The 20,633-nt window shown below is 41.7% G+C and overlaps 1 protein-coding gene across 1 annotated transcript in view; it reads left to right on the top strand.

The window, feature by feature from the left end:
* Window positions 1-1,886: 1,886 nt before the first annotated feature.
* The window catches only part of LSG1 (large 60S subunit nuclear export GTPase 1), a 31,069-nt gene continuing 12,322 nt past the window's right edge, over window positions 1,887-20,633 (top strand). Inside the window, exons 1-8 of the mRNA XM_019024338.4 lie at window positions 1,887-2,053; window positions 2,268-2,478; window positions 4,422-4,548; window positions 7,981-8,101; window positions 8,264-8,350; window positions 8,910-8,996; window positions 14,032-14,092; window positions 15,031-15,207. Coding sequence (XP_018879883.3) covers window positions 2,043-2,053; window positions 2,268-2,478; window positions 4,422-4,548; window positions 7,981-8,101; window positions 8,264-8,350; window positions 8,910-8,996; window positions 14,032-14,092; window positions 15,031-15,207 — 882 coding nt within the window. The 5' untranslated portion in view covers window positions 1,887-2,042. The remainder of the gene's footprint in view (window positions 2,054-2,267; window positions 2,479-4,421; window positions 4,549-7,980; window positions 8,102-8,263; window positions 8,351-8,909; window positions 8,997-14,031; window positions 14,093-15,030; window positions 15,208-20,633) is intronic.

The raw sequence follows: 20,633 nt of genomic DNA, 5'->3' as shown, positions 1-20,633 counted from the left end.
TCATCATGTTGGCCAGGCTGGTCTCCAAACTCCTGACCTCAGGTGACCCACCCGCCTCAGCCTCTCAAAGTGCTGGGATTTCAGGCGTGAGCCACCACGCCTGGTCTTATTTGGTCAAGATTTTTTAAGCCCTTAGAAAAGTAACAGTGGAAAACCAAAGTGTTTATTTTCTCCAGAGGTGACAAAATCTGGAAAAAGAAACTAGATGAAGTCCCAAGTTCCTGGTTGAGCTCTAGGAATGAGATGGTGAGTTTCTTTATCTCACCTCCTAGTATTATTATTAAAATGTGAAATCTTACTTCATGAGTTAGTTTGACCTTTAACCACTTAGCTCTGGAGAGAATGCCGGGAGCTGTCTGCTAATTCTATTTCGTGGGTCTTCTTCATATCTTACTTCTGGAGATTATGTGTAGGATTTTAAAGATACACTGTTTCTAAATTGAGAAATGATGTTCTGATACATTCCTTTGCTCATCTGTGAGCACTGCCTTCTCAAAGTGTTGCCAATTGCTTCACAGCTTGTCAGCAGTCCCTAGGGCATTTCCCAAAACTCACTTCAATTCAGTAAGAGGGGTAAGGTGTAGCACACAGAAACCCTGGCAGGGAATTCAGAATGGGTGGGAGTCTGGACCCAGTTTCGCCTGATGCTAACTTGCTATGACTGACCTTTAGCCAGTCCACTTCTGTGTCTTCATTTGCACCAGAAAAGAGTGGACTACGCTTGCTACTCAAAGTGTGACCCAAGGACCAGTAGTATGGGTATCACCTGGAAGCTTGTTAGAGCCACAGGCCTCACCCCAGACCTTATGAATCGGAATCTGCATGTTAACAAGATTCCCGGGGGATTTATATGCACATTAAAGTGTGAAAAGCCCTAGGTTAAACGGATTCTTGATCCTATTTATTTCTTTTTGGCTGTTGTTTTAATTGACAACTAAAAATTGTTTATTACTTATGTTTGTACCGCATAATGTTTTGATATATGTGTACATTGTGGAATGGCTAAATCAAGCTATGCTAGGTAATATATGCATTACCTCGATCCTATAATTTAAAAATACATGTTTGGCCAGGCGCAGTGGCTCACACCTGTAATCCTAGCACTTTGGGAAGCCGAGGCGGGCGATCACCTGAGGTCAGGAGTTCGAGACCAGCCTGGCCAAAATGGCCAAACCCTGTCTCTACTAAAAATACAAAAATTAGCTGGGTGCGGTAGCACGTGTCTGTAATTCCCGCTACTCGGGAGGCTGAGGCAGGAGAATCACTTGAACCCGGGAAGCAGAGGTTGCAGTGAGCCGAGATCATGCCATTGCACTCCACCTGGGGGACAGCGAGACTCTGTCTCAAAAGATAAAAATAAATAAATAATACATGTTAACAACCCTCATTCCCCACTCTCCCCAGGGGTGTACAGGCTAGTGACAAGACTTGGGTTTATTCCTGACACTGCACGCACTCAATCTACGACTTGCTCAAGCTGCTTCCTCTCTCCAAGCATCAAAACAAAGAGATGGTTCTCTGGATCAATGAGAATGTAGTTCACCAGCCACTCTAAGCTGACTTTCTATTATTCCCATCATAGGGAAATCAAACATTCAAGTGAGGAACAAAAGCCCAGGCCTCTAGGAGTGGAGCTGGCTCACTGTTTTCACTTTCATTTTAATTATTTTTAAAAAAGGGTAATGAAATATAATTAGAACCGTTTAAACATTTTTTTTTTCTTTGAAATAAAGCGTAAGTCGCTTCCTGTTGGCTTTTCTTACAACCTTGCCAAGCTCTGGAAATACTATTCAGCCTCTCATTCCAAATTCACATCCAGGCGAAGACTTTTCTCCCCAGTTCGCAGCTGGGGTCGGCTAGATAAACAAAAAGTTAGTTGCTGTGCTGGACCTCGGAGAGACCACACCTCGGGACGCCAGCTGAAAACCAGCGCTGGGAAACGCCCCCGACCCAGCGCCACCGAAACACTCTTCCTCCGAGTCTCCGCGTCCTCCTGACGGAAGCAGCGGGAGGCGGAGCTAGTGCCGCGAATAGGAACCGCCATGTTTCCGAGGTGCGCTAGTTTCTCGCCGGACGCTAAAGACCGACGCACAAATTAAGAATGGACCATTCTTTTAACTCAGTCATTTATCCAAACTCGAGACATTCGCCAGGAAATCTATCGAAAATTTCCCAGAACCATTTTTTCACTTATATTCTATAATACTGGTAAAATCGAGACGTAAAAGGAGCACTTTAGAACAAGTCATTCTGCTTTCCCCTCTCAGGTTTGAGCCTGAACTACTTGGGCTCGCTTATCGTCACTTCCGGGGATCGAACTGTGAATCCCGGAAACTGCACGCGCCGAGCCGGGAAGCTTCGTCCAGCGGTCGTGTTGCCATGGGCCGGAGGAGAGCCCCGGCCGGTGGGTCGCTGGGACGGGCCCTTATGCGCCATCAGACTCAGCGGAGCCGAAGCCATCGTCACACTGACTCCTGGGTAAGACAGACCATGTCATCTTTCTTATCTTTTCTGTCTAGCCTGAGTGCTGCAAAATTCGGGGTCAAAAGTCAGATAAGTTTTGCAGGAGGGACGCCTCAGCCGCGTTTTGAAGGATGAGTTGGAGTTTCTGCCAAGCTGAGTAGCAGGCCCTCCTCCTGGCAAGGCCCAGAACACAAAGGTAGGAGAAGCTTGAAAGAAGAGTTAGTGTGGTGATGAGGCGTGGAGTGAGAATCTGAAGAGTCTTCAATGCCAGGTCTTGAGTACGTTTGGGTTTTGCCCTAGAAGCCACTGAAGTGCTTGGAACTTCCAGAGCAGGAAAAAGACAAAATGTATTTTTGTATTGATTTGTTCAAAGAATGGATCCTCCAGAAGCGGTTGGTTACTGCCAGAAATATAAAATAATTCAGATCCTTGCCTCACCCTTGCGAAGCACCCCCTAGTGGTTTAGCTCAAAGATAAATCATTGATTTTTCAGGTGTGACAAGACCTAATATTTTACTAGGTTATAGAAGGACCTTTAAAAAATGAATGAAGTGATTTGGCTTGTGTTCATCATTCTGGTCGTTATTTTCACCATTCATTCCCCCGGGAATGAATGAGAACATGTTGAGTGCTGAGATCGTGTGCTAAATTTAGTTAAATATGTCCCTAGAGCTAAGTAAGCGTGTGCCACTGTCACACCAGCTGACTTTCATCCATGTAGTCTGCAGAGTAAACAGCATAGAGTGCTTATCAGTATTCATCAGGTCAGAGTTACTCTGGACATTAGATTACTGGTAATTTTTATTAGCTTTGAAGCAACTTGTTATTAATGAAGCCTTTTAGGAAATTGTGGGAAGATGGAACATGAATGGTAAAGAATTGGATCCTGATTCCTTATTTTTGCTGATTCTATGCCTACTTAAACTTTTGGCCCTTAATATTTATTTAGGAAATTCATTCATCATTCAGTCATTCATTTTTAGAGACAGGGTCACACTCTGTCACCCAGGCTAGAGTGCCAGTGGTGTGATCAGAACTCACCAATTCACTACAGTCTCAAGCTTCTGGGCACAAATGATCCCCCTGCCTTAGTCTCTTGAGTAGCTGGCATTACAGGTGCACACCATCAGTCCTGGTTGTTTGGTTTTGTTTGTTTGTTTGTTTGTTTGTTTGTTTTGGAGAGACAGGGTCTTGCTATGTTGCCCAAGCTGATCACAAACTCCTGGCCTCAAGCAATCCTCCTGCCTTAGCCTCTTGAGGAGCTGGGGTTACAGGCACAAACCACCACGCCTGGCAATTTTTTTTTATTTGTACCTATACTAAGTATATAGCTTAGGGTGATGGTTATCAAACTCTGGGTTGTGTCTGGAAGTCAATTTAGTGGTCTGCAGCTAGCTTTTTTGTTTTGTTTTTATTTTTTCCCCAGCAAGATAGAGAAATATCAGAATGTTGCATGTAATAGGGTGTGGTTTCAGTATTCTTCTGTTTCCATTTTACTGTACTGAATGGTACTTGAATGCTTGTATCATTATATGTACATACACCTTTGGGTCACTATGTAAAATGTATTTCTTATTGTGGGACTATATCAAATAAAGTTTTGACTAATGTTGACTAGCAGAGTGAGACAATCTGAGTTCAAGTTCTATCTGTGCCATTTAGTTTTCGACTATAGGCAAGTTATTTTATCTGCTGAAGCCTTAGTTTCATCATCAGTAAAATGGAAATACAATAAAATTCACCTCAAAAGATTTTGAAAATTAATGAAATGGTGAAAGGGAACTGCCTACTGTGAGGTAAGAACGTGTTCCTTTAAACATTAACTATGAGTAGTATTGATTCTAAAGGGACTACAACCACCCTCAAGACCATAGACTAGTTGCAAGGAATTTTAGAGCTTATTGGATGCCAAGAGCAGAAGAGAGCAGCTGTATTTATCACCCTGTGTTTTTTCATAGTTGCACACAAGTGAACTCAATGATGGCTATGATTGGGGTCGTCTTAATCTTCAGTCGGTGACTGAACAGAGCTCCCTTGATGACTTCCTTGCTACTGCAGAACTTGCAGGAACAGAGTTTGTAGCTGGTAAGTTGTTTATTGCTGAGTGCATGTGACACTGTCACATTTCCATCTGGGGCCGAGGTTTTTTTTGTTTTTTGTTTTGAGATGGAGTCTCGCTCTGTCACCCAGGCTGAAGTGCAGTGGCGTGATATCAGCTCACTGCAGCTCCGCCTCCTGGGTTCAAGCAATTCACCTGCCTCAGCCTCCCAAGTAGCTAGGACTACAGGCACGCACTGCCACGCCTGGCTAATTTTTGTATTTCTAGTAGAGATGGGGTTTCACCATGTTGGCCAGGATGTTCTCAATCTCCTGACCTCGTGATTCGCCTGCCTCGGCCTCCCAAAGTGCTGGGATTACAGGTGTGAGCCACCGTGCCCGGCCTGAGTCTTGAACAATGAGTAGATATTCAAAGGACAGATGAGATAAGACCTTTTACACAGACAGGCAGAGGACTCGAGCCCAGATGTGAAGCAGCAGCCAACTTTGTTCAGAAAATGGCTAGAAGTTTGGCTTTGCTGGTGCAGGGGGCGGGATGTGATGAGCACAGGTGCTGAGGAGGGGGGCAAGGGCCAGATTCTGGAGAGAACAAAGGTTTAAGGCTTTACAGGGCTTTAAGCACGTGTGCGACATGATTTCAGATTTCATTGTTTAGTGTTTTTTGGGGGGATGTGTGGGTTCCAGCTTTAATGAGCTATACAATTGGCAACTAAAAATTGTATATAGTTACAGTATATAGTGTGATGTTTGGTTATATGTATATATTGTGAAATGATTACTAAAATCAAGTAATTAACATATCCATCACCTCACATTGTTTTTTTGTGTGTGTGGTGAGAACAAGATATATACTGTCGTAGCAAATTTCATATTATTAACTAATAAATGCGTTATTATTAACTATGGACACCAGGCTGTACGTTAGACCTCCAGAACTTATTCATCCTGCTTCAGTAAAACTTTACCGTTTGACCAGTATCCTCCTATTTGCCCCACTCCCTAATCTCTGGTAACCACCATTTTCTCTCTGCTTCTATGAGCTCGGCTTTATTCCACATATAAGTGAGATCATGTGGTATTTGTCTTTCTGTGCCTGGGTTATTTCTCATAGCAGAGTGGTTCATTCGTATTGTCACAAGTGTCAACATTTCCCTCTTTTGTAATGCTGAGTAGTATTCCATTGTATACATACATATACCACGTTTTCTTTATCCATTCATACGTTGATGGGCATTGAGGTTGGTTCCATATCTTGGCTATTGTGAATAGCGCTGCAGGGAACATGGGAGTGCAGGTATGTCTAATGGGTTACATGAGATTTCATTTTTTAAAAGATCATTGATGCATTTTAAGGAAGCAAGATGAGTTAGGAGACCGTATCACTTTAGTCTAGCAAAATAGGCCAGAACTGAAATACAGGTAGTAGAAGAAGGGAGAAAATAAGAGGAACAAGAACATTTAAGGAGCTAGAGTAAACCAGACTTGATGGAGAGGGTAGTGTAAGTGAAAAAGAGTGAAGGGACAAAAATAAACTCCTGGGTTTCACAGTGAAATAACCACTTCACCCACTAGGACAGCTAAAATAAAAGAGACTGTAACAAATGTTGGTGAGGATGTAGAGAAATTATAACACCATACATTGCTGTGGGAGTATAAAATGGTGTAGCTGTTTTATAAAAAAATTTGGGCAGTTCCTCAAAAGGTAAAACATGGAATTACCATCTGATCCAGCAGTCCCACTCCTGGGTATATGCCCGAAAGAAATGAAAACATATCTACACAAAAATATGTGCATGTGTATTCATAGCAGCATTATTCGTAATCACCAAAAAGTGGAAACACCAAAAAAAGTCCCAAAGAGGCAAATCTACAGAAAGTAGATGATTTCCACCAGGTACCTGGGGGTGTACAGTGACTGCTAATGGGTAAAGCTTTCTTTTTGGAGTGATGAAAATATTCTAAAATGGATTGTGGCAATGGCTGCACAACTCTGTGAATATACTGAAAATTATTGAATTGTATGCTTTAGTGGGTGGATTGTATGGTATGTGAATCATATTGTAGTAAAGCTATGTATATATATATATATATATTTTTTTTTTTTTTTTGAAACGGAGTCTCTCTCTTGTTGCCCAGGCTGGGGTGCAGTGGTGCGATCTCAGCTCACTGCAACCTCTGCCTCCCAGGTTCAAGCGGTTCTCCTGCCTCAGCCTCCTGAGTAGCTGGGATTACAGGCATGCACCACCACCCCTGGCTAATTTTTGTATTTTTACTAGAGACGGGGTTTCACCATGTAGGCCAGGCTGGTCTCGAACTCGTGACCTTGTGATCCGCCCACCTTGCCCTCCCAAAGTGCTGGGATTACAGACGTGAGCCACCGCACCTGGCTGCTATTTTCTTCTTAAAGTCATTAGTAATCTGGCAGAACAGTTTTGGTGGAGTGGTAGAGCCACAGCTGGAATCTAGAGAAACAGGAAGTGGGAGGTGAGGAAATCAAGGAATGAGCAAGTTGTATTCTCCTGAGGTAGCTGACTATGGCAGGGAAAGAGAAGTGTAAGGGTGTGTGTGAGAAGGATCAGGGTTAATGGTAGTATGTTCTTAGGTTATGGGGTGAGACAGTAGAGAGGGAAGTTGGAAAGATTTGTTTTGGCAGTATCTGTTCGAAGTTTACAGTTGCAGGCCGGGCACAGTGGCTCATGCCTGTAACCCCAGCACTTTGGGAGGCCGAGGCGGGCGGATCACCTGAGGTCAGTAGTTCGAGACCAGCCTGGCCAACATGGCAAAACCCCGTCTCTACTAAAAATACAAAAATTAGCCGGGCGTGGTGGTGCGTGCCTGTAGTCCCAGCTACTCAGGAGGCTGAGTTGGGAGAATTGTTTGAGGTTGCAGTGAACCGAGACTGCGCCACTTCACTCCAGCCTGGGTGACAGAGTGAGACTCTGTCTCAAAAAAAAAAAAACAGAAGACAAAGAAAGCAAGTTTACAGTTTCATATCCTATGAGCCAGCACCTCTACTTCTCAGCATCTACCCCAGAGCAGCAGAATTGCCCGGAGAACTCTTTCATACAGATTCCTGGCCCTATCCTCTAGACTCCAGAGCATCTATTCAGTGAGTGGGGGTTAGAGCTGCAGCATTTACATTTTTAACAAGCTACCAGATGATGCTGTATTTTAATAATGAAAACTTGGAAACTGAATGTTCAATAGCAGGGAAAATGTGATATAGACACAGTATGAAATACTGTGTGGCAGTCAAAAAGAATGTAGTAACTCCGGATAGTTATTTGGTATAAAACTTCATTTGGGAATAATAATTTACCCAAGGCTAGAAGAATCTAAATCAAGAAATCTTAAGTTCTCTTAGGCTCTCATTTTTAGTTTTCTAAGTTTATCAGTATGACCAAACACTCTGTATCTATATTGCCTCTTAAGTAATAGTACTTTTCTTTATTTGAACAGAGAAACTTAATATTAAGTTTGTGCCTGCTGAGGCTAGAACTGGACTACTGTCTTTCGAGGAGAGCCAGAGAATTAAGAAGCTCCATGAAGAAAACAAACAGTTCTTGTGTATACCGAGGAGGTGAGCTGAAGAAGAATTTAGAATGCCACAAAACATACGAGGCTGCTGAGTATTCATTTTTTAAATTGCTTCTTTTTCTCAGCTGCCATTATTAGATCCAAATTCCCTATTTTATTTTGGTTACTTATATGAGGAATTTTTTTCCTTCTATGATTGTTTCAGACCAAACTGGAACCAAAATACTACCCCAGAAGAACTCAAACAAGCAGAGAAAGATAACTTTCTAGAATGGAGACGTCAGCTTGTCCGGTGAGTATTATAGACTCTATGAAGACTTACTTTGAAATCCTGAGTTCAGACATTTGGCATGCTTACACAGCCATTTGTGTTTTGAAGTTTTGATTCTTTTAAGAAGGAAATGGTAGCATTCTGCTAACAAGTGCAAATAGATGTATGCAAAAACAAGATTGCTAGGTGCATATGCATCCTTGCACAGAGATCGTGAGTTGGTTACTCTGCTCAGTTCCGGGCCTTTTCCTTTCATTCCCTTCTTTGGCCATTGGGCATCCTGGAGTTGATCGCTGCTCTCCTGCACATTTTTCCAGTAAGAGTGTGGGAAAGAAATGACTTTGTGTGATAGGTAAACTTCCAGGGCATAAATAGCTTCAGGATAAAATTTGAATTTGGTGGCGTATTGTCTAAATAAATAGTATTTTTATGGTGTCTCAGCAGGAAATATATAAAATAATTTGACTCTGGATATTTGTGCCCAGTACCTATTTTTAATGTAATAAATTTGAGCATTTACACTGCTAAAAATTGTCTATTATAATCTGGCAAATATATAAACTTCTCATTCAAAAACTAGGCTAGAAGAGGAACAGAAGCTGTTATTGACTCCATTTGAACGAAATTTGGACTTTTGGCGCCAGCTCTGGAGAGTCATTGAGAGAAGGTGAATTATCATTTTCTTTTGTGTAATAAAGACATTGTAGTGAAGTTATATTCGATTTGGCTGTTGATATAGGCTTATAGGCTCAGGGTATGGGGAATTAAGCTATGCAGAGGGTTACTGAGAATTATTATAAAAACACAGTATGATACTACCATATATTTTGTATAGTTTTTTTGTTGTTAGATGAATATGTTGATAAGTATGTGAGAATAACGAACATTTTCTGCAAGGTGAATTCTGAAGCACCTATATAGATATTTTAGCAAATGTATATTTAGTTTCTACTGGTAATGTGGAAAATATGGATACGAAAAAGAGTTAAGTTCCTGCCTGCAAAGAGCATCTATGTTATGGGGAGAGGCGAATGTCAAAGCTCCTGTCAGCCGAGTTACACCATGTTCAGCTAAATGCTAAGCAAAGCACCAGGCACCAGGCACCAGGGACACACAGATGAATGAAATGCAATTCTTGCACTCAGAAAACTTAATATGTAGTAAAATACAGAGGGCAGTATGATTCCTGCTTTGCTGCAGCTAGAAAGGCAGTGGGCTGAGTCATAGCAGAGGAAGGAGCGGTTGATAAGTATTGAGGAAATCACGAGGTGGTTTTTATGTTTTTTATTTATTTATTTATTTATTTATTTATTTATTTATTTGAGACGGAGTTTTGCTCTTATTGCCCAGGCTGGAGTGCAATGGCACGATCTCAGCTCACCACAACCTCCGCCTCCTGGGTTCAAGCAGTGCTCCCGCCTCAGCCTCCCAAGTAGCTGAGATTACAGGCGCACACCACCACACCCAGCTAATTTTTTTTTTGGATTTTTAGTAGAGATGGGGTTTCACCATGTCGGTCAGGCTGGTCTCGAACTCCTGACCTCGTGATCCGCCCGCCTCGGCTTCCCAAAGTGCTAGGATTACAGGCATGAGCCACCATGCCTGGCCTGGTTTTTATTTTTTTTAACTGGGCTCTGAAAAGAAGAGAATGATTTTGACAAATTGAGAATGGGAGATTTTTATTCTTTTTCATGTAACGCTAAGGAGAATTCCTGATTGTTAGAAGTTGATGAACACCTGTCCCTAATCTCACCTCTTTGGTATAATTAAAAGGTTTCTGTTTTCCTCAAAGAGTTCCTGAATTACTTTCAAGGATGCCATAAATGAACCTTATATTTGAAATGATGTTTTCAACAAGGACCCTTCAGGCTGGTTTTTTTTTCCTTTGAAATCTATAAAGTGAACCTAGTAAGAACACTAGGAAACGGAATGCTTTAATTGGGATTCTCGGAAAAGAATCTTATCACATTTAGCATTGTTATTAAGAAAACAGGGCCCAGCGCGGTGGCTCACACCTGTAATCTCAGCACTTTAGGAGGTTGAGGCAGGTGGATCACTTGAAGTCAGGAGTTCGATACCAGCCTGAGGAACGTGGTAAAACCCTGTCCCTACTAAAAATACAAAAATAGCCAGGCTTGGCTACTACCTGGGAAGCTGAGGCAGGAGAATCACTTGAATCCAGGAGGTGGAGGTTGCCGTGAGCCGAGATCGCACCACTGCACTCCAGCCTGGGTGACAAAGCAAGACTCTGTCTCCAAAAAAAAGAAAACAGTACTTGGACTAAACTTGTAAAAGTCACTTACATTTCTTATTAGGGTAATGACAATTAAAGTCACTTGAATGCCCCCATCCTCAGCTCTGCGGGTACAGAAAGGGCTCTTGGGCTGGGATGTGGGGAGGTCAGAGAAGCAAGGCAAATCTCTAAGGCAGAAGAAGGGAAAGGCTTTCTCTGAGGCGGAAGAAGGGAAAGGATTTCTGCTGATTTTGGGTCCATGCAGGCTCCTTTTACTCAAGCTTGAGGAGGGCTTCGGAAGGCCCACAGTCATTCTCCTGGGGAACTGGGGAACTGCTGTGGAGCAGAGTAGCCTCTTCTTTGGTGCCTCCTTGGTAGTTGACGCTGTGTACTCCTGAGAATGCCCGTTTTCTAATTTCCGAAGAGAAATGGTAACAAGCGCAGAAGTACTGCAGCCCGGACCTTGAGGACAGCACCCTCCATCTTCACACTTAATTACAGTTTTTGTTTTGTTTTCAGATTTTGTCCTTCTTCCTATATTATCTGTCTTTCCTCTTTGTTCCTTTTCTTTTTCTCCTAGTTTCTGACTTTTACGGAAGAGGCCTTCCTCAGGTGTCTAGTGGTGTTTGTCTGTCTTTAAGAACAAAGCATTACAAAGCCGGTTGACAAGCCTGCCTGTTGAGGTGGAATTTGCCAACTGGTGAGCTTCACTGTAGGGTGCCTGGGCAGGGGTCAGTTTTATTTTGTTGGAATACCCCAAGATGTTAAGATCTATAGGGCTTTTCCCCAGAGCCAGTCAGTTTCGTGTGTGTGTGGTTTTGTTTTGTTTTGTTTTTTGAGACAGACTTTCGCTCTTGTTACCCAGGCTGGAGTGCAATGGCGTGATCTCGGCTCACTGCAACCTTCACCTCCCGGGTTCAAGCGATTCTCCTGCCTCAGCCTCCTGAGTAGCTGGGATTACAGGCATGCGCCACCACGCCTGGCTAATTTTGTATTTTTAGTAGAGACGGGGTTTCTCCATGTTGGCCAGGCCGGTCTCGAACTCCTGACCTCAGGTGATCCACCCGCTTCAGCCTCCCAAAGTGCTGGGGTTACAGGCATGAGCCACTGTGCCCAGTGCCAGTCAGTTTTTAAAAAGAAGAATGATCTTCTGCCAGGAAAGGGGCAGGAGGTGGTATAATACAAGGGTGCTGGGCACCTTCACACTTCAGTATCTTCATAGGCTTACGCTGAATTCCCCTTTTTGCCCTGTGGCAACTCTTTCCCATTTTCCCTGTGCCTGAGGTCCCAGTCCTGGAACTTGTCAAGTTCATTTTCTCCATAATAAACCCTAGCCTTCTGCTATTGGGGTGGGGAATGGGGGCTGTGTGGTGGGTTGCAGTTGCCTCACTGAATGGAACAGGTTAGCCGACCTACGAGCTCACTGTTCAGATGGATTACGGGCGCGGACCTCGTTCTTGCCCTGGAGAGATAGAGCTGATGCTTCTAATCCTGGGCTTTCTTGGGTGTCAGGGGCATGAACAGGTTTGCTTCTTGTTGGTTTGACATTTGGTTGCTGCTGTTCTTTCTCTTGATCCTAATGGGTTTCAGCTTTTGTTTTTGTAGGTTTTGAGAGGGAGCAGAGGTAACCATCTGTGTTCAGTTTAACAGGAAGCCCCTCTTACACTGTTTATGTCCCTAATAATTTCCCAAGTGAGCCTGTACATGTTGAAACTTCTAGCTTCAGCTTGGATTACAGTATTATTTGCTCTCTTATTTTTGTTATGTGGTATTTCTCCTTTTCTAAAATAAGAGAACATGTTTTCTAGCTCAAGGAATATAGCTATATGAAAGTGGATCTGAGTTACACAGAAATATTTATTTAAAAATGACGGCCGCCACATCTTTGAATGGGAAATATTTATTGACGTCTTCTCCACAGCAGATGTCTCCTGTTTGGTAACAGGCTGGCTAAACCATCTGCCTCTTTAATTCTAATAGTAGTTATCAGAAAAGATTAGATGTATAACATGTCATTGAAATGCAGGAAACCGCAGAGGCACTGAGGGAGGAACACTGTCTTCCAGTCAGATAAGGCACTTCCGTTGTGCTGTGTAGACCCTTCCTGCTACATGGCTGGTGCTTTTCTCTGCATCCTCACTCAGCACATGAAGCAGCTGTCTTGAAATGTCTTTTCTTACTGGTGTTTCTAAACTGATGGTTCTTCGTACATGTTCCATATGTAAACATAATGTTTGTAGACATTGTAGTTTTAGTTGATTAGGCTTTGTCCATTTTTTTGTAATCATTTTTTCACTTACTATTAAATATCCAGTTTGAAAGTGCATTATTACCTTAAAGAAGGAAATACTAGAACCAGCTTAACTAGAGAACTTAAAAAACAATTTGTCCAAAATTAGCAACTCTGTGAGTTTCTTTGTGTCGCAGGATTATGCTGACATTTTAACTATCCTAAAAGAAAATGCACTTTAATTGTCAAAAGAATGACCTAAATGGTAACCTTAATTCCTTGGAATTTAGCATATTTGCAAAGTTGCCTCAGAAAAGGCTGGTTAACAGAATAAGGATTTTGGGGAGACTCTGCCGTGAGGTGGTCATGCATCTGTAGCTTATTTCCTCCCAGCGGCAGTCACGGTGGGCCTTTATAACATCTAGCTCAGAGGCTGAAGGAAGGGAGGAGCCTCCCATAGAAGGGAATTTTTTTTTCTCCTTGCAGTACTGGACACCTGTAGTCCCCACTATATTTGTGAGGGATTTGAGGGGCTTGCCACCAGCTGCAGAAAGTTATCTTACTGCTGTACCTTCTTATATGTGATGGAAGAAGTTGGACTTGCCATTCCTGCTTCAGCCGGGCAACCTAAGTTAATACTTTCCTGTTTTCTCTTTTTGCCATTTAAACACATTGTTGGAATTGGTGGATGATTGTTTGCCAAAAATATGCTTTCTTCCTTGTTATTCCTGGGTTTAAATAAGATACTAGCTTCAATAGTGGCAGCTGTCAGCAAGTGATTTACTAGTTTTCTTTTGAGGCCTTAACATGAGGGCAGATTAGGGATTGAGTATTTAGTAGACTTCGCCGTGGAGTGAAGTGTTTGGAATACTCTTTTATCTCACCAGGACAGTTTAATAGAAGTACGGTGGATGTCTTAGCAATGAAACATCATCCGAACCCCTCTAGGCTGTATGAGAGCAATAGCACGTTATGATTAAGAGCATCACCTCTGGTCCAGGCTGCCTGTGCTCCCATTCTGGCTGTGTTACTTACTAGCTGGTGGCCTTGGGCAAGTTACTTAACTGCCCTGAGCCTTAAGTCACTCATATATAAACCGGGAATAATTATACCTTAAAAAGTTAATATATGTCCAGTGCTTAATATATTGCCAGGGTTTGCTACTCTGGCCATTATTATGTGGTTAGTAAAATCCCTTTCACTTCACAGTGATTGGTCTATCTCGTGTTTGTTTTTCAGTGATATTGTGGTCCAGATAGTAGATGCTCGAAACCCACTCCTGTTTAGATGTGAGGATTTGGTAAGTCAGGTTTGACAAAATTCAAACATCAGTCCTTTGAGTAGCAGTGCGAGCACCGCATCCCTCAGCAGTGACTGTAGGCATACATTCTGCCCTCCCTGGCTTCGTTTAGTGAGGCCTTCCCTCCTTCCAAGGCCAGGAGCTTGCAGAATGCCACTGTTGAGACAGATGTTTTCTCACACAATGGTGTCCATCTGCAGGAAGGCACAGACACTTAAATGAGCTTTCTAGCTTTTAGTTTAGAAGCCACTTAAGGCATTTGCCGGTTTCCCATTTGTCAGGAAACACCAGTTGAAATAGCATTTTATTTATTTTAGCATATTGCCGGTCACTTCACTTTTTAATTCATCCCATAAGGTTCTGTCTTCTCACACTTTAGTTATGATTCCCTGTGGTATTTTACAAGTGAACTAAGTTTATGAAACACCACAGGGGCTGATAACTAACGTGTGAGAATCCCATGAAATAATGTAATATAGCTTTGGGTTAGTTAACAAAACATTGTATAATATGTGAGGTATTCATATTTCTTTTTGAGAACTGTAATACATATTATTTATTTATTTATTACTATCTTATATATCTAATTTTTTGTAGAGACAGGATCTTGTCATGTTGCCCAGGCTGGTCTCGAACTCCTGGGCTCAAGCAATCCTCCCTCCTCCGCCTCCCAAAGTGCTGGAATTACAGGCGTGAGCCCCCATGCCTGGCCCAGATTATTTTTAAACCCACTGGTGCATAACAAAAATATTAATGGTGGAACTTCTTTTCAAAGCTTACTGAAAGGATTAGTATAATGTGTCATGATTAAAAATGTTTAAATTAGGAAATGATTTAAAACTGGGGGCAGTAAAAACTTGTATTGGGATCTTTAATATAATTAGCCTCATTTTTTACTTGTTTGAAGAGGTCGTTCTAAATCTCTTTGTCTTGCTTAGGAATGTTATGTGAAAGAAATGGATGCCAATAAGGAGAACGTCATTCTGATCAACAAGGCAGACTTGCTGACTGCCGAGCAGCGGAGTGCCTGGGCCACGTACTTCGAAAAAGAAGATGTGAAGGTTATTTTCTGGTCAGCTTTGGCTGGAGCCATTCCCCTGAATGGTGACTCTGAGGTAACCTGAGGGACATTTTAGGTTGGCTTTCAAAGAGGGGGATTTTGATTTCTCGTTAATGTGCTTCGTTTGTGTTTTGTTTATTCTTATTGAAAATCTGTGGGAATTAGAGTTTTTCCCCTGTGTGCTGGATTAGGATGACCTATAGAAAGTGAATCACAAAGTTACTTTCTCTGTGGTTGTTGGACAGTCTGACATCTCCAGTGTTGTTACACACTGATATTAGCTGTATTTTTTAATTTTTTTAAAAGGTTGTAGACAAGAAATTGTATAGAAAGTTCCACAATGACCCTGTAACTGCTTTTAAGAGAAGTCAGAACACAAGGGTACAACTGAAGGATGTAGTCAGTTCTCAGGACTTGATTAGAATCTCTTTTGACTTTGTTTTGAAAACAGAGAAACTAAGTAACCCTAAATTAGGATTTACCACATATTTTATCTTTTAGCCCAAATTTTGCAAAAGTATTTTGGGCTTTATTTTTACTTTTGAATAAAATAATATCTATAAGAGGGCCGGGTGCCGTGGCTCACTCCTGTAATCCCAGCACTTTGGGAAGCCGAGAGGGGCAGATCACCTGAGGTCGGGAGTTCGAGACCAGCCCTACTGACATGGAGAAACCGCATCTCTACTAAAAATGCAACATTAGCCGGGCGTGGTGGCGGGTGCCTGTAATCCCAGCTACTCGGGAGGCTGAGGCAGGAGAATCGCTTGAACCTGGGAGGCAGAGGTTGTAGTGAACCGAGATCACGCCATTGCACTCCAGCCTGGGCAACAAGAGCGAAACTCTGTCTCAAAATAATAATAACAACTATGAAAAGAAATTAGTAATTAGAATCGTAGAGATGGAGAGACTTAAGAAGTACTGTCTTTTTCCCTGTCCTTTTCTCCTGTCTCTGTTTATCAGGCATCTGTTGACTGTGGAGTGTGTGTTGAGCTGGGTTATGAATACAACACCCTCCCCTCCATGAGCTCAGTGTATAAGCTCTCACCTCTAACTATGTGAAGGAGTTTCTTCCTCCACTTCCCTGTCAAAGTTGCATATTTCTCTTTGACTACTTTAAGCGACAGGATGCTCGAGACCAGGTAACTCATTTCTTTTTACCTCTAAATGTAGAAAGTTCTTCCGTTCAGTGGAACGAAGTCAGCCACGCTGCCCTTTGATCTGAGGACTCTGTCCCTTCAGTTCTCTCCCGCAGCTGTGCATTTTCAGCTTTCATATTCCTCATAGACGCCAGCTCCGGGACACCCATCCTGGATGCCTGTCTTCTTGCGTCAGGACCACAGGCAAAACTAGCCACACCTAACTGAATACGTTATTCCAGGTGGTATTTGCCTAGGGCGTATGCACAGCATTCATATTTCTTGTGATCAGGATATTCACATTAATTCAGTTTCTGTTAGTTCATCCCCTTTCAGAAGCTGTTTGCTCTTGGCTCATTGAACCTGTGAGCAACCGAATCCCTCAAATATCAAAAAAAAAAAAAAACTTACTAAGCAAACCTCATCCCATCTTTAATGGAAAGATATTTGTTCTGTTTTACCTCAACTTAGGAGAGTACTGTTCCTTTTAAATATGTTAATGGTTTAGTACCAAGGTAGAGTTCGTTTTAGAGTGTGCAGTTAGCATTTCCTCGCCTTCTAACTGTGAATTTTCGTGTCATTGATAACATCGTTGAACAGCCTAGGTCCAAGGATACAGCTCTGTGATCTTTTGTGGACTTACTAGCAGCACTCTATGCCAAGCGTTTTTTTTTGTTGTTGTTGTTGTTTTTTAAGGTTGCCTTTTTTTTTTAATTTTATTATTATTATACTTTAAGTTTTAGGGTACATGTGCATAATGTGCAGGTTTGTTACATATGTATACATGTGCCATGTTGGTGTGCTGCACCCATTAACTTGTCATTTAGCATTAGGTATATCTCCTAATGCTGTCCCTCCCCTCTCCCCCCACCCCACGACAGTCCCCGGCGTGTGATGTTCCTGTTCCTGTGTCCATGTGTTCTCATTGTTCAGTTCCCACCTATGAGTGAGAACATGTGGTGTTTGGTTTTTTGTCCTTGCAATAGTTTGCTGAGAATGATGGTTTCCAGCTTCATCCACGTCCCTACAAAGGACATGAACTCATCATTTTTTATGGCTGCATAGTATTCCATGGTGTGTATGTGCCACATTTTCTTAATCCAGTCTATCATTGTTGGACGTTTGGGTTGGTTCCAAGTCTTTGCTATTGTGAATAGTGCCGCAATAAACATACGTGTGCATGTGTCTTTATAGCAGCATGATTTATAATCCTTTGGGTATATACCCAGTAATGGGATGGCTGGGTCAAATGGTATTTCTAGTTCTAGATCCCTGAGGAATCGCCACACTGACTTCCACATGGTTGAACTAGTTTACAGTCCCACCAACAGTGTAAAAGTGTTCCTATTTCTCCACGTCCTCTCCAGCACCTGTTGTTTCCTGACTTTTTAATGATCGCCATTCTAACTGGTGAGAGATGGTATCTCATTGTGGTTTTGATTTGCATGTCTCTGATGGCCAGTGATGATGAGCATTTTTTCACGTGTTTTTTGGCTGCATAAATGTCTTCTTTTGAGAAGTGTCTGTTCATATCCTTTGCCCACTTTTTGATGGGGTTGTTTGTTTTTTTCTTGTAAATTTGTTGGAGTTCTTTGTAGATTCTGGATATTAGCCCTTTGTCAGATGAGTAGGTTGCAAAAATTTTCTCCCATTCTGTAGGTTGCCTGTTCACTCTGATGGTGGTTTCTTTTGCTGTGCAAAAGCTCTTTAGTTTAATTAGATCCCATTTGTCAATTTTGGCTTCTGTTGCCATTGCTTTTGGTGTTTTAGACATGAAGTCCTTGCCCATGCCTGTGTCCTGAATGGTATTGCCTAGGTTTTCTTCTAGGGTTTTTATGGTTTTAGGTCTAACATGTAAGTCTTTAATCCATCGTGAATTAATTTTTGTATAAGGTGTAAGGGAGGGATCCAGTTTCAGCTTTCTACATATGGCTAGCCAGTTTTCCCAGCACCATTTATTAAATAGGGAATCCTTTCCCCATTGCTTGTTTTTGTCAGGCTTGTCAAAGATCAGATAGTTGTAGATGTGCGGCATTATTTCTGAGGGCTCTGTTCTGTTCCATTGGCCTATATCTCTGTTTTGGTACCAGTACCATGCTGTTTTGGTGACTGTAGCCTTGTAGTATAGTTTGAAGTCAGGTAGCGTGATGCCTCCAGCTTTGTTCTTTTGGCTTAGGATTGACTTATGCCAAGCGTTTTTATGTGAATATAGATATATTCACAAGAATATACCAATAATAATTATTACTATAATTAATTAAAACTAACCCATAAAATTAATCAGTTAATAAAAACGTATTCTTTACCAGACACCACTGTTCTAAACACTTTACATATTTTACTCATTTAATCTTCTCGGCAGTAAGTATAGATACTTACAGTTCTTAGGCAGAAGAATAGTTTGCCCTGTTAAACCATTATTTCTGTTGTTCCAGTCTTTCCCGGAAGTCAATGTCTTGCTGAAGTTTTAAAATAGATACTTATCATTATATTGCTCTGCCCTGATGCAATAACCCTATCAAAAATGGAAGAGATTAGTTTCTGCATCTGTGGCCTTCTTGATTTACTAACCAAGATAACAAAGGGAAATGAAATTTTTTGCATGATCAGTTTTCAGGGAACTCACTGCCTCCTGTTGATGACTGTCTTATTTTTAGGGCTCACCAGGTCACCTGTAGAATTGTTTTAATGTCAGTGTCTGGATTAACAGTGTATAGTTTATGGAAGATATTCTTTCCTCCTTTTTAAGAGTGAGGCGCCATTTGCTTCTCCCAAGTTTTCTGGACTCTCTGCTGTTTTCCATGAGTTCTCAGGTTGTGAAGTCTTACTTGTAACTTGTTACTAATATCTGTAATTTGGGTATCAAACATGAATGTATTAGAAGTAGCTTGATATTCACTGTTTTCTTGCCTGGAAGTTTGGGTCATCATCTATAGTTGTTCAACTTCAGTTGTTTGAAAAACGTGAATGTTCTGAAAAAATGTGACATTTTTCAAAAGACACAGCCCAATTCTGAGTTGAGTATCTCTGGTTTCCTTTGGTCACCTTGAAATTGCACTGTGTTCCCCAAAAGCTTGACTTTTTCCTCCTTTCTTTTAATTTTTAACATAATTATGGCAAAGTCCTTTGATTGTCTTTAGTACTTTTCCTGAAGCTGAACTGCTCCCCGCTGTAGTTTTTCTACTACACATTCATGTTCAGTTCACATTCTTGTTTTTATGCTACTTTCATATTTGAAAATGACTCAAAAGAGCCCACAGTGAGGACACTGACTTCTTTACCTTCGCTGCTCATTTACCGTGGAAATTGCTTCCAGTTCTATATTTCTCTCATAAGCCAGGGTTCTTTTTGAGTTGCCAGGCTTGATTGTTAAATCATACCTATTTTTCCTGACATTTTGTTTTTATTTCTGCTTTCTTAAGATTTAGGATACATGTTTGAGTTCATTGTGTTCCCTTCTGTGACTGTTAATCATTCTAACAAAGCTACTTGGAAATGATACAAGGTTTCCATCACTGTCAAGTCCGGACAGATTCACCCTTATTTCTGCTTTGTTGTCAAGAGGGATTCAGAAGAATTAACACACCCTTGAGTAGTAAATGATTTGTACCTTTCGCTTTCCAAAGGGAATCTTTCATCAGTAAATAATTTCCACATGTGGAATTGAGTTTTGCTGCCACATTTCACACACAGGGATCTGTGTGTGCTCCATGGTGCTTTGACTTCTAAAAGCAATTATGAGAGAAGAGCAGATTTTTTTAAACATCCACCACCGTCTTTAAAAACGCCAACCACCGTCTTTAAAAATACAAATGTGAAATGAACTGCAAATGGCAAAGTCTGCCCTTGCTTTGTGCAGAGAAGAGTATGTTAAATGTGTTATTGTTCTTGAGAAATGCTGTTTTATCGTGCAGCCCATTGCAAAATAACGTACTGTCAAGAGTTCAGTTTAACATAAGCTTTTCCCCTTGCTGTCTTTGAAGAGTTTTGTTGTTGTTGTTGTTGTTGTTGTTTTCTGTTTGTTTTTGTAGACACCCAGTCTTGCTGTGTTGCCCAGACTGGTTTTGAATTCCTGGCCTTGAACGATCCTCCCACCTCCGCCACCCAAGTGCTGGGATTACAAGCGCGAGCCGTAGCACCCGGCCTAGAGTTGTTTTAAATTACAAAAGTAATACATGTTCTTTGTACAGAGTTCAAATAGTATAGAAACATATAAAGTAAAAAGTGAAGGGAAGGTCCAATTCTCCTCCCTCCAGGAGGGCGCCACCCTCGGTGGTTGTCTGTCACAGCACTGAACTGAAAGGCTTTCGTTGTCTCCTCCCTGTATTCACCTTTCCATCTCTGT

Source organism: Gorilla gorilla, chromosome 2, assembly GCF_029281585.2.
Source record: "Gorilla gorilla gorilla isolate KB3781 chromosome 2, NHGRI_mGorGor1-v2.1_pri, whole genome shotgun sequence".
In the NCBI taxonomy this organism is placed as follows: Eukaryota; Metazoa; Chordata; class Mammalia; order Primates; family Hominidae; genus Gorilla; species Gorilla gorilla.
Note: the sequence above shows the minus strand (reverse complement) of the source record. Positions and strands in the feature narration are given on the sequence as shown.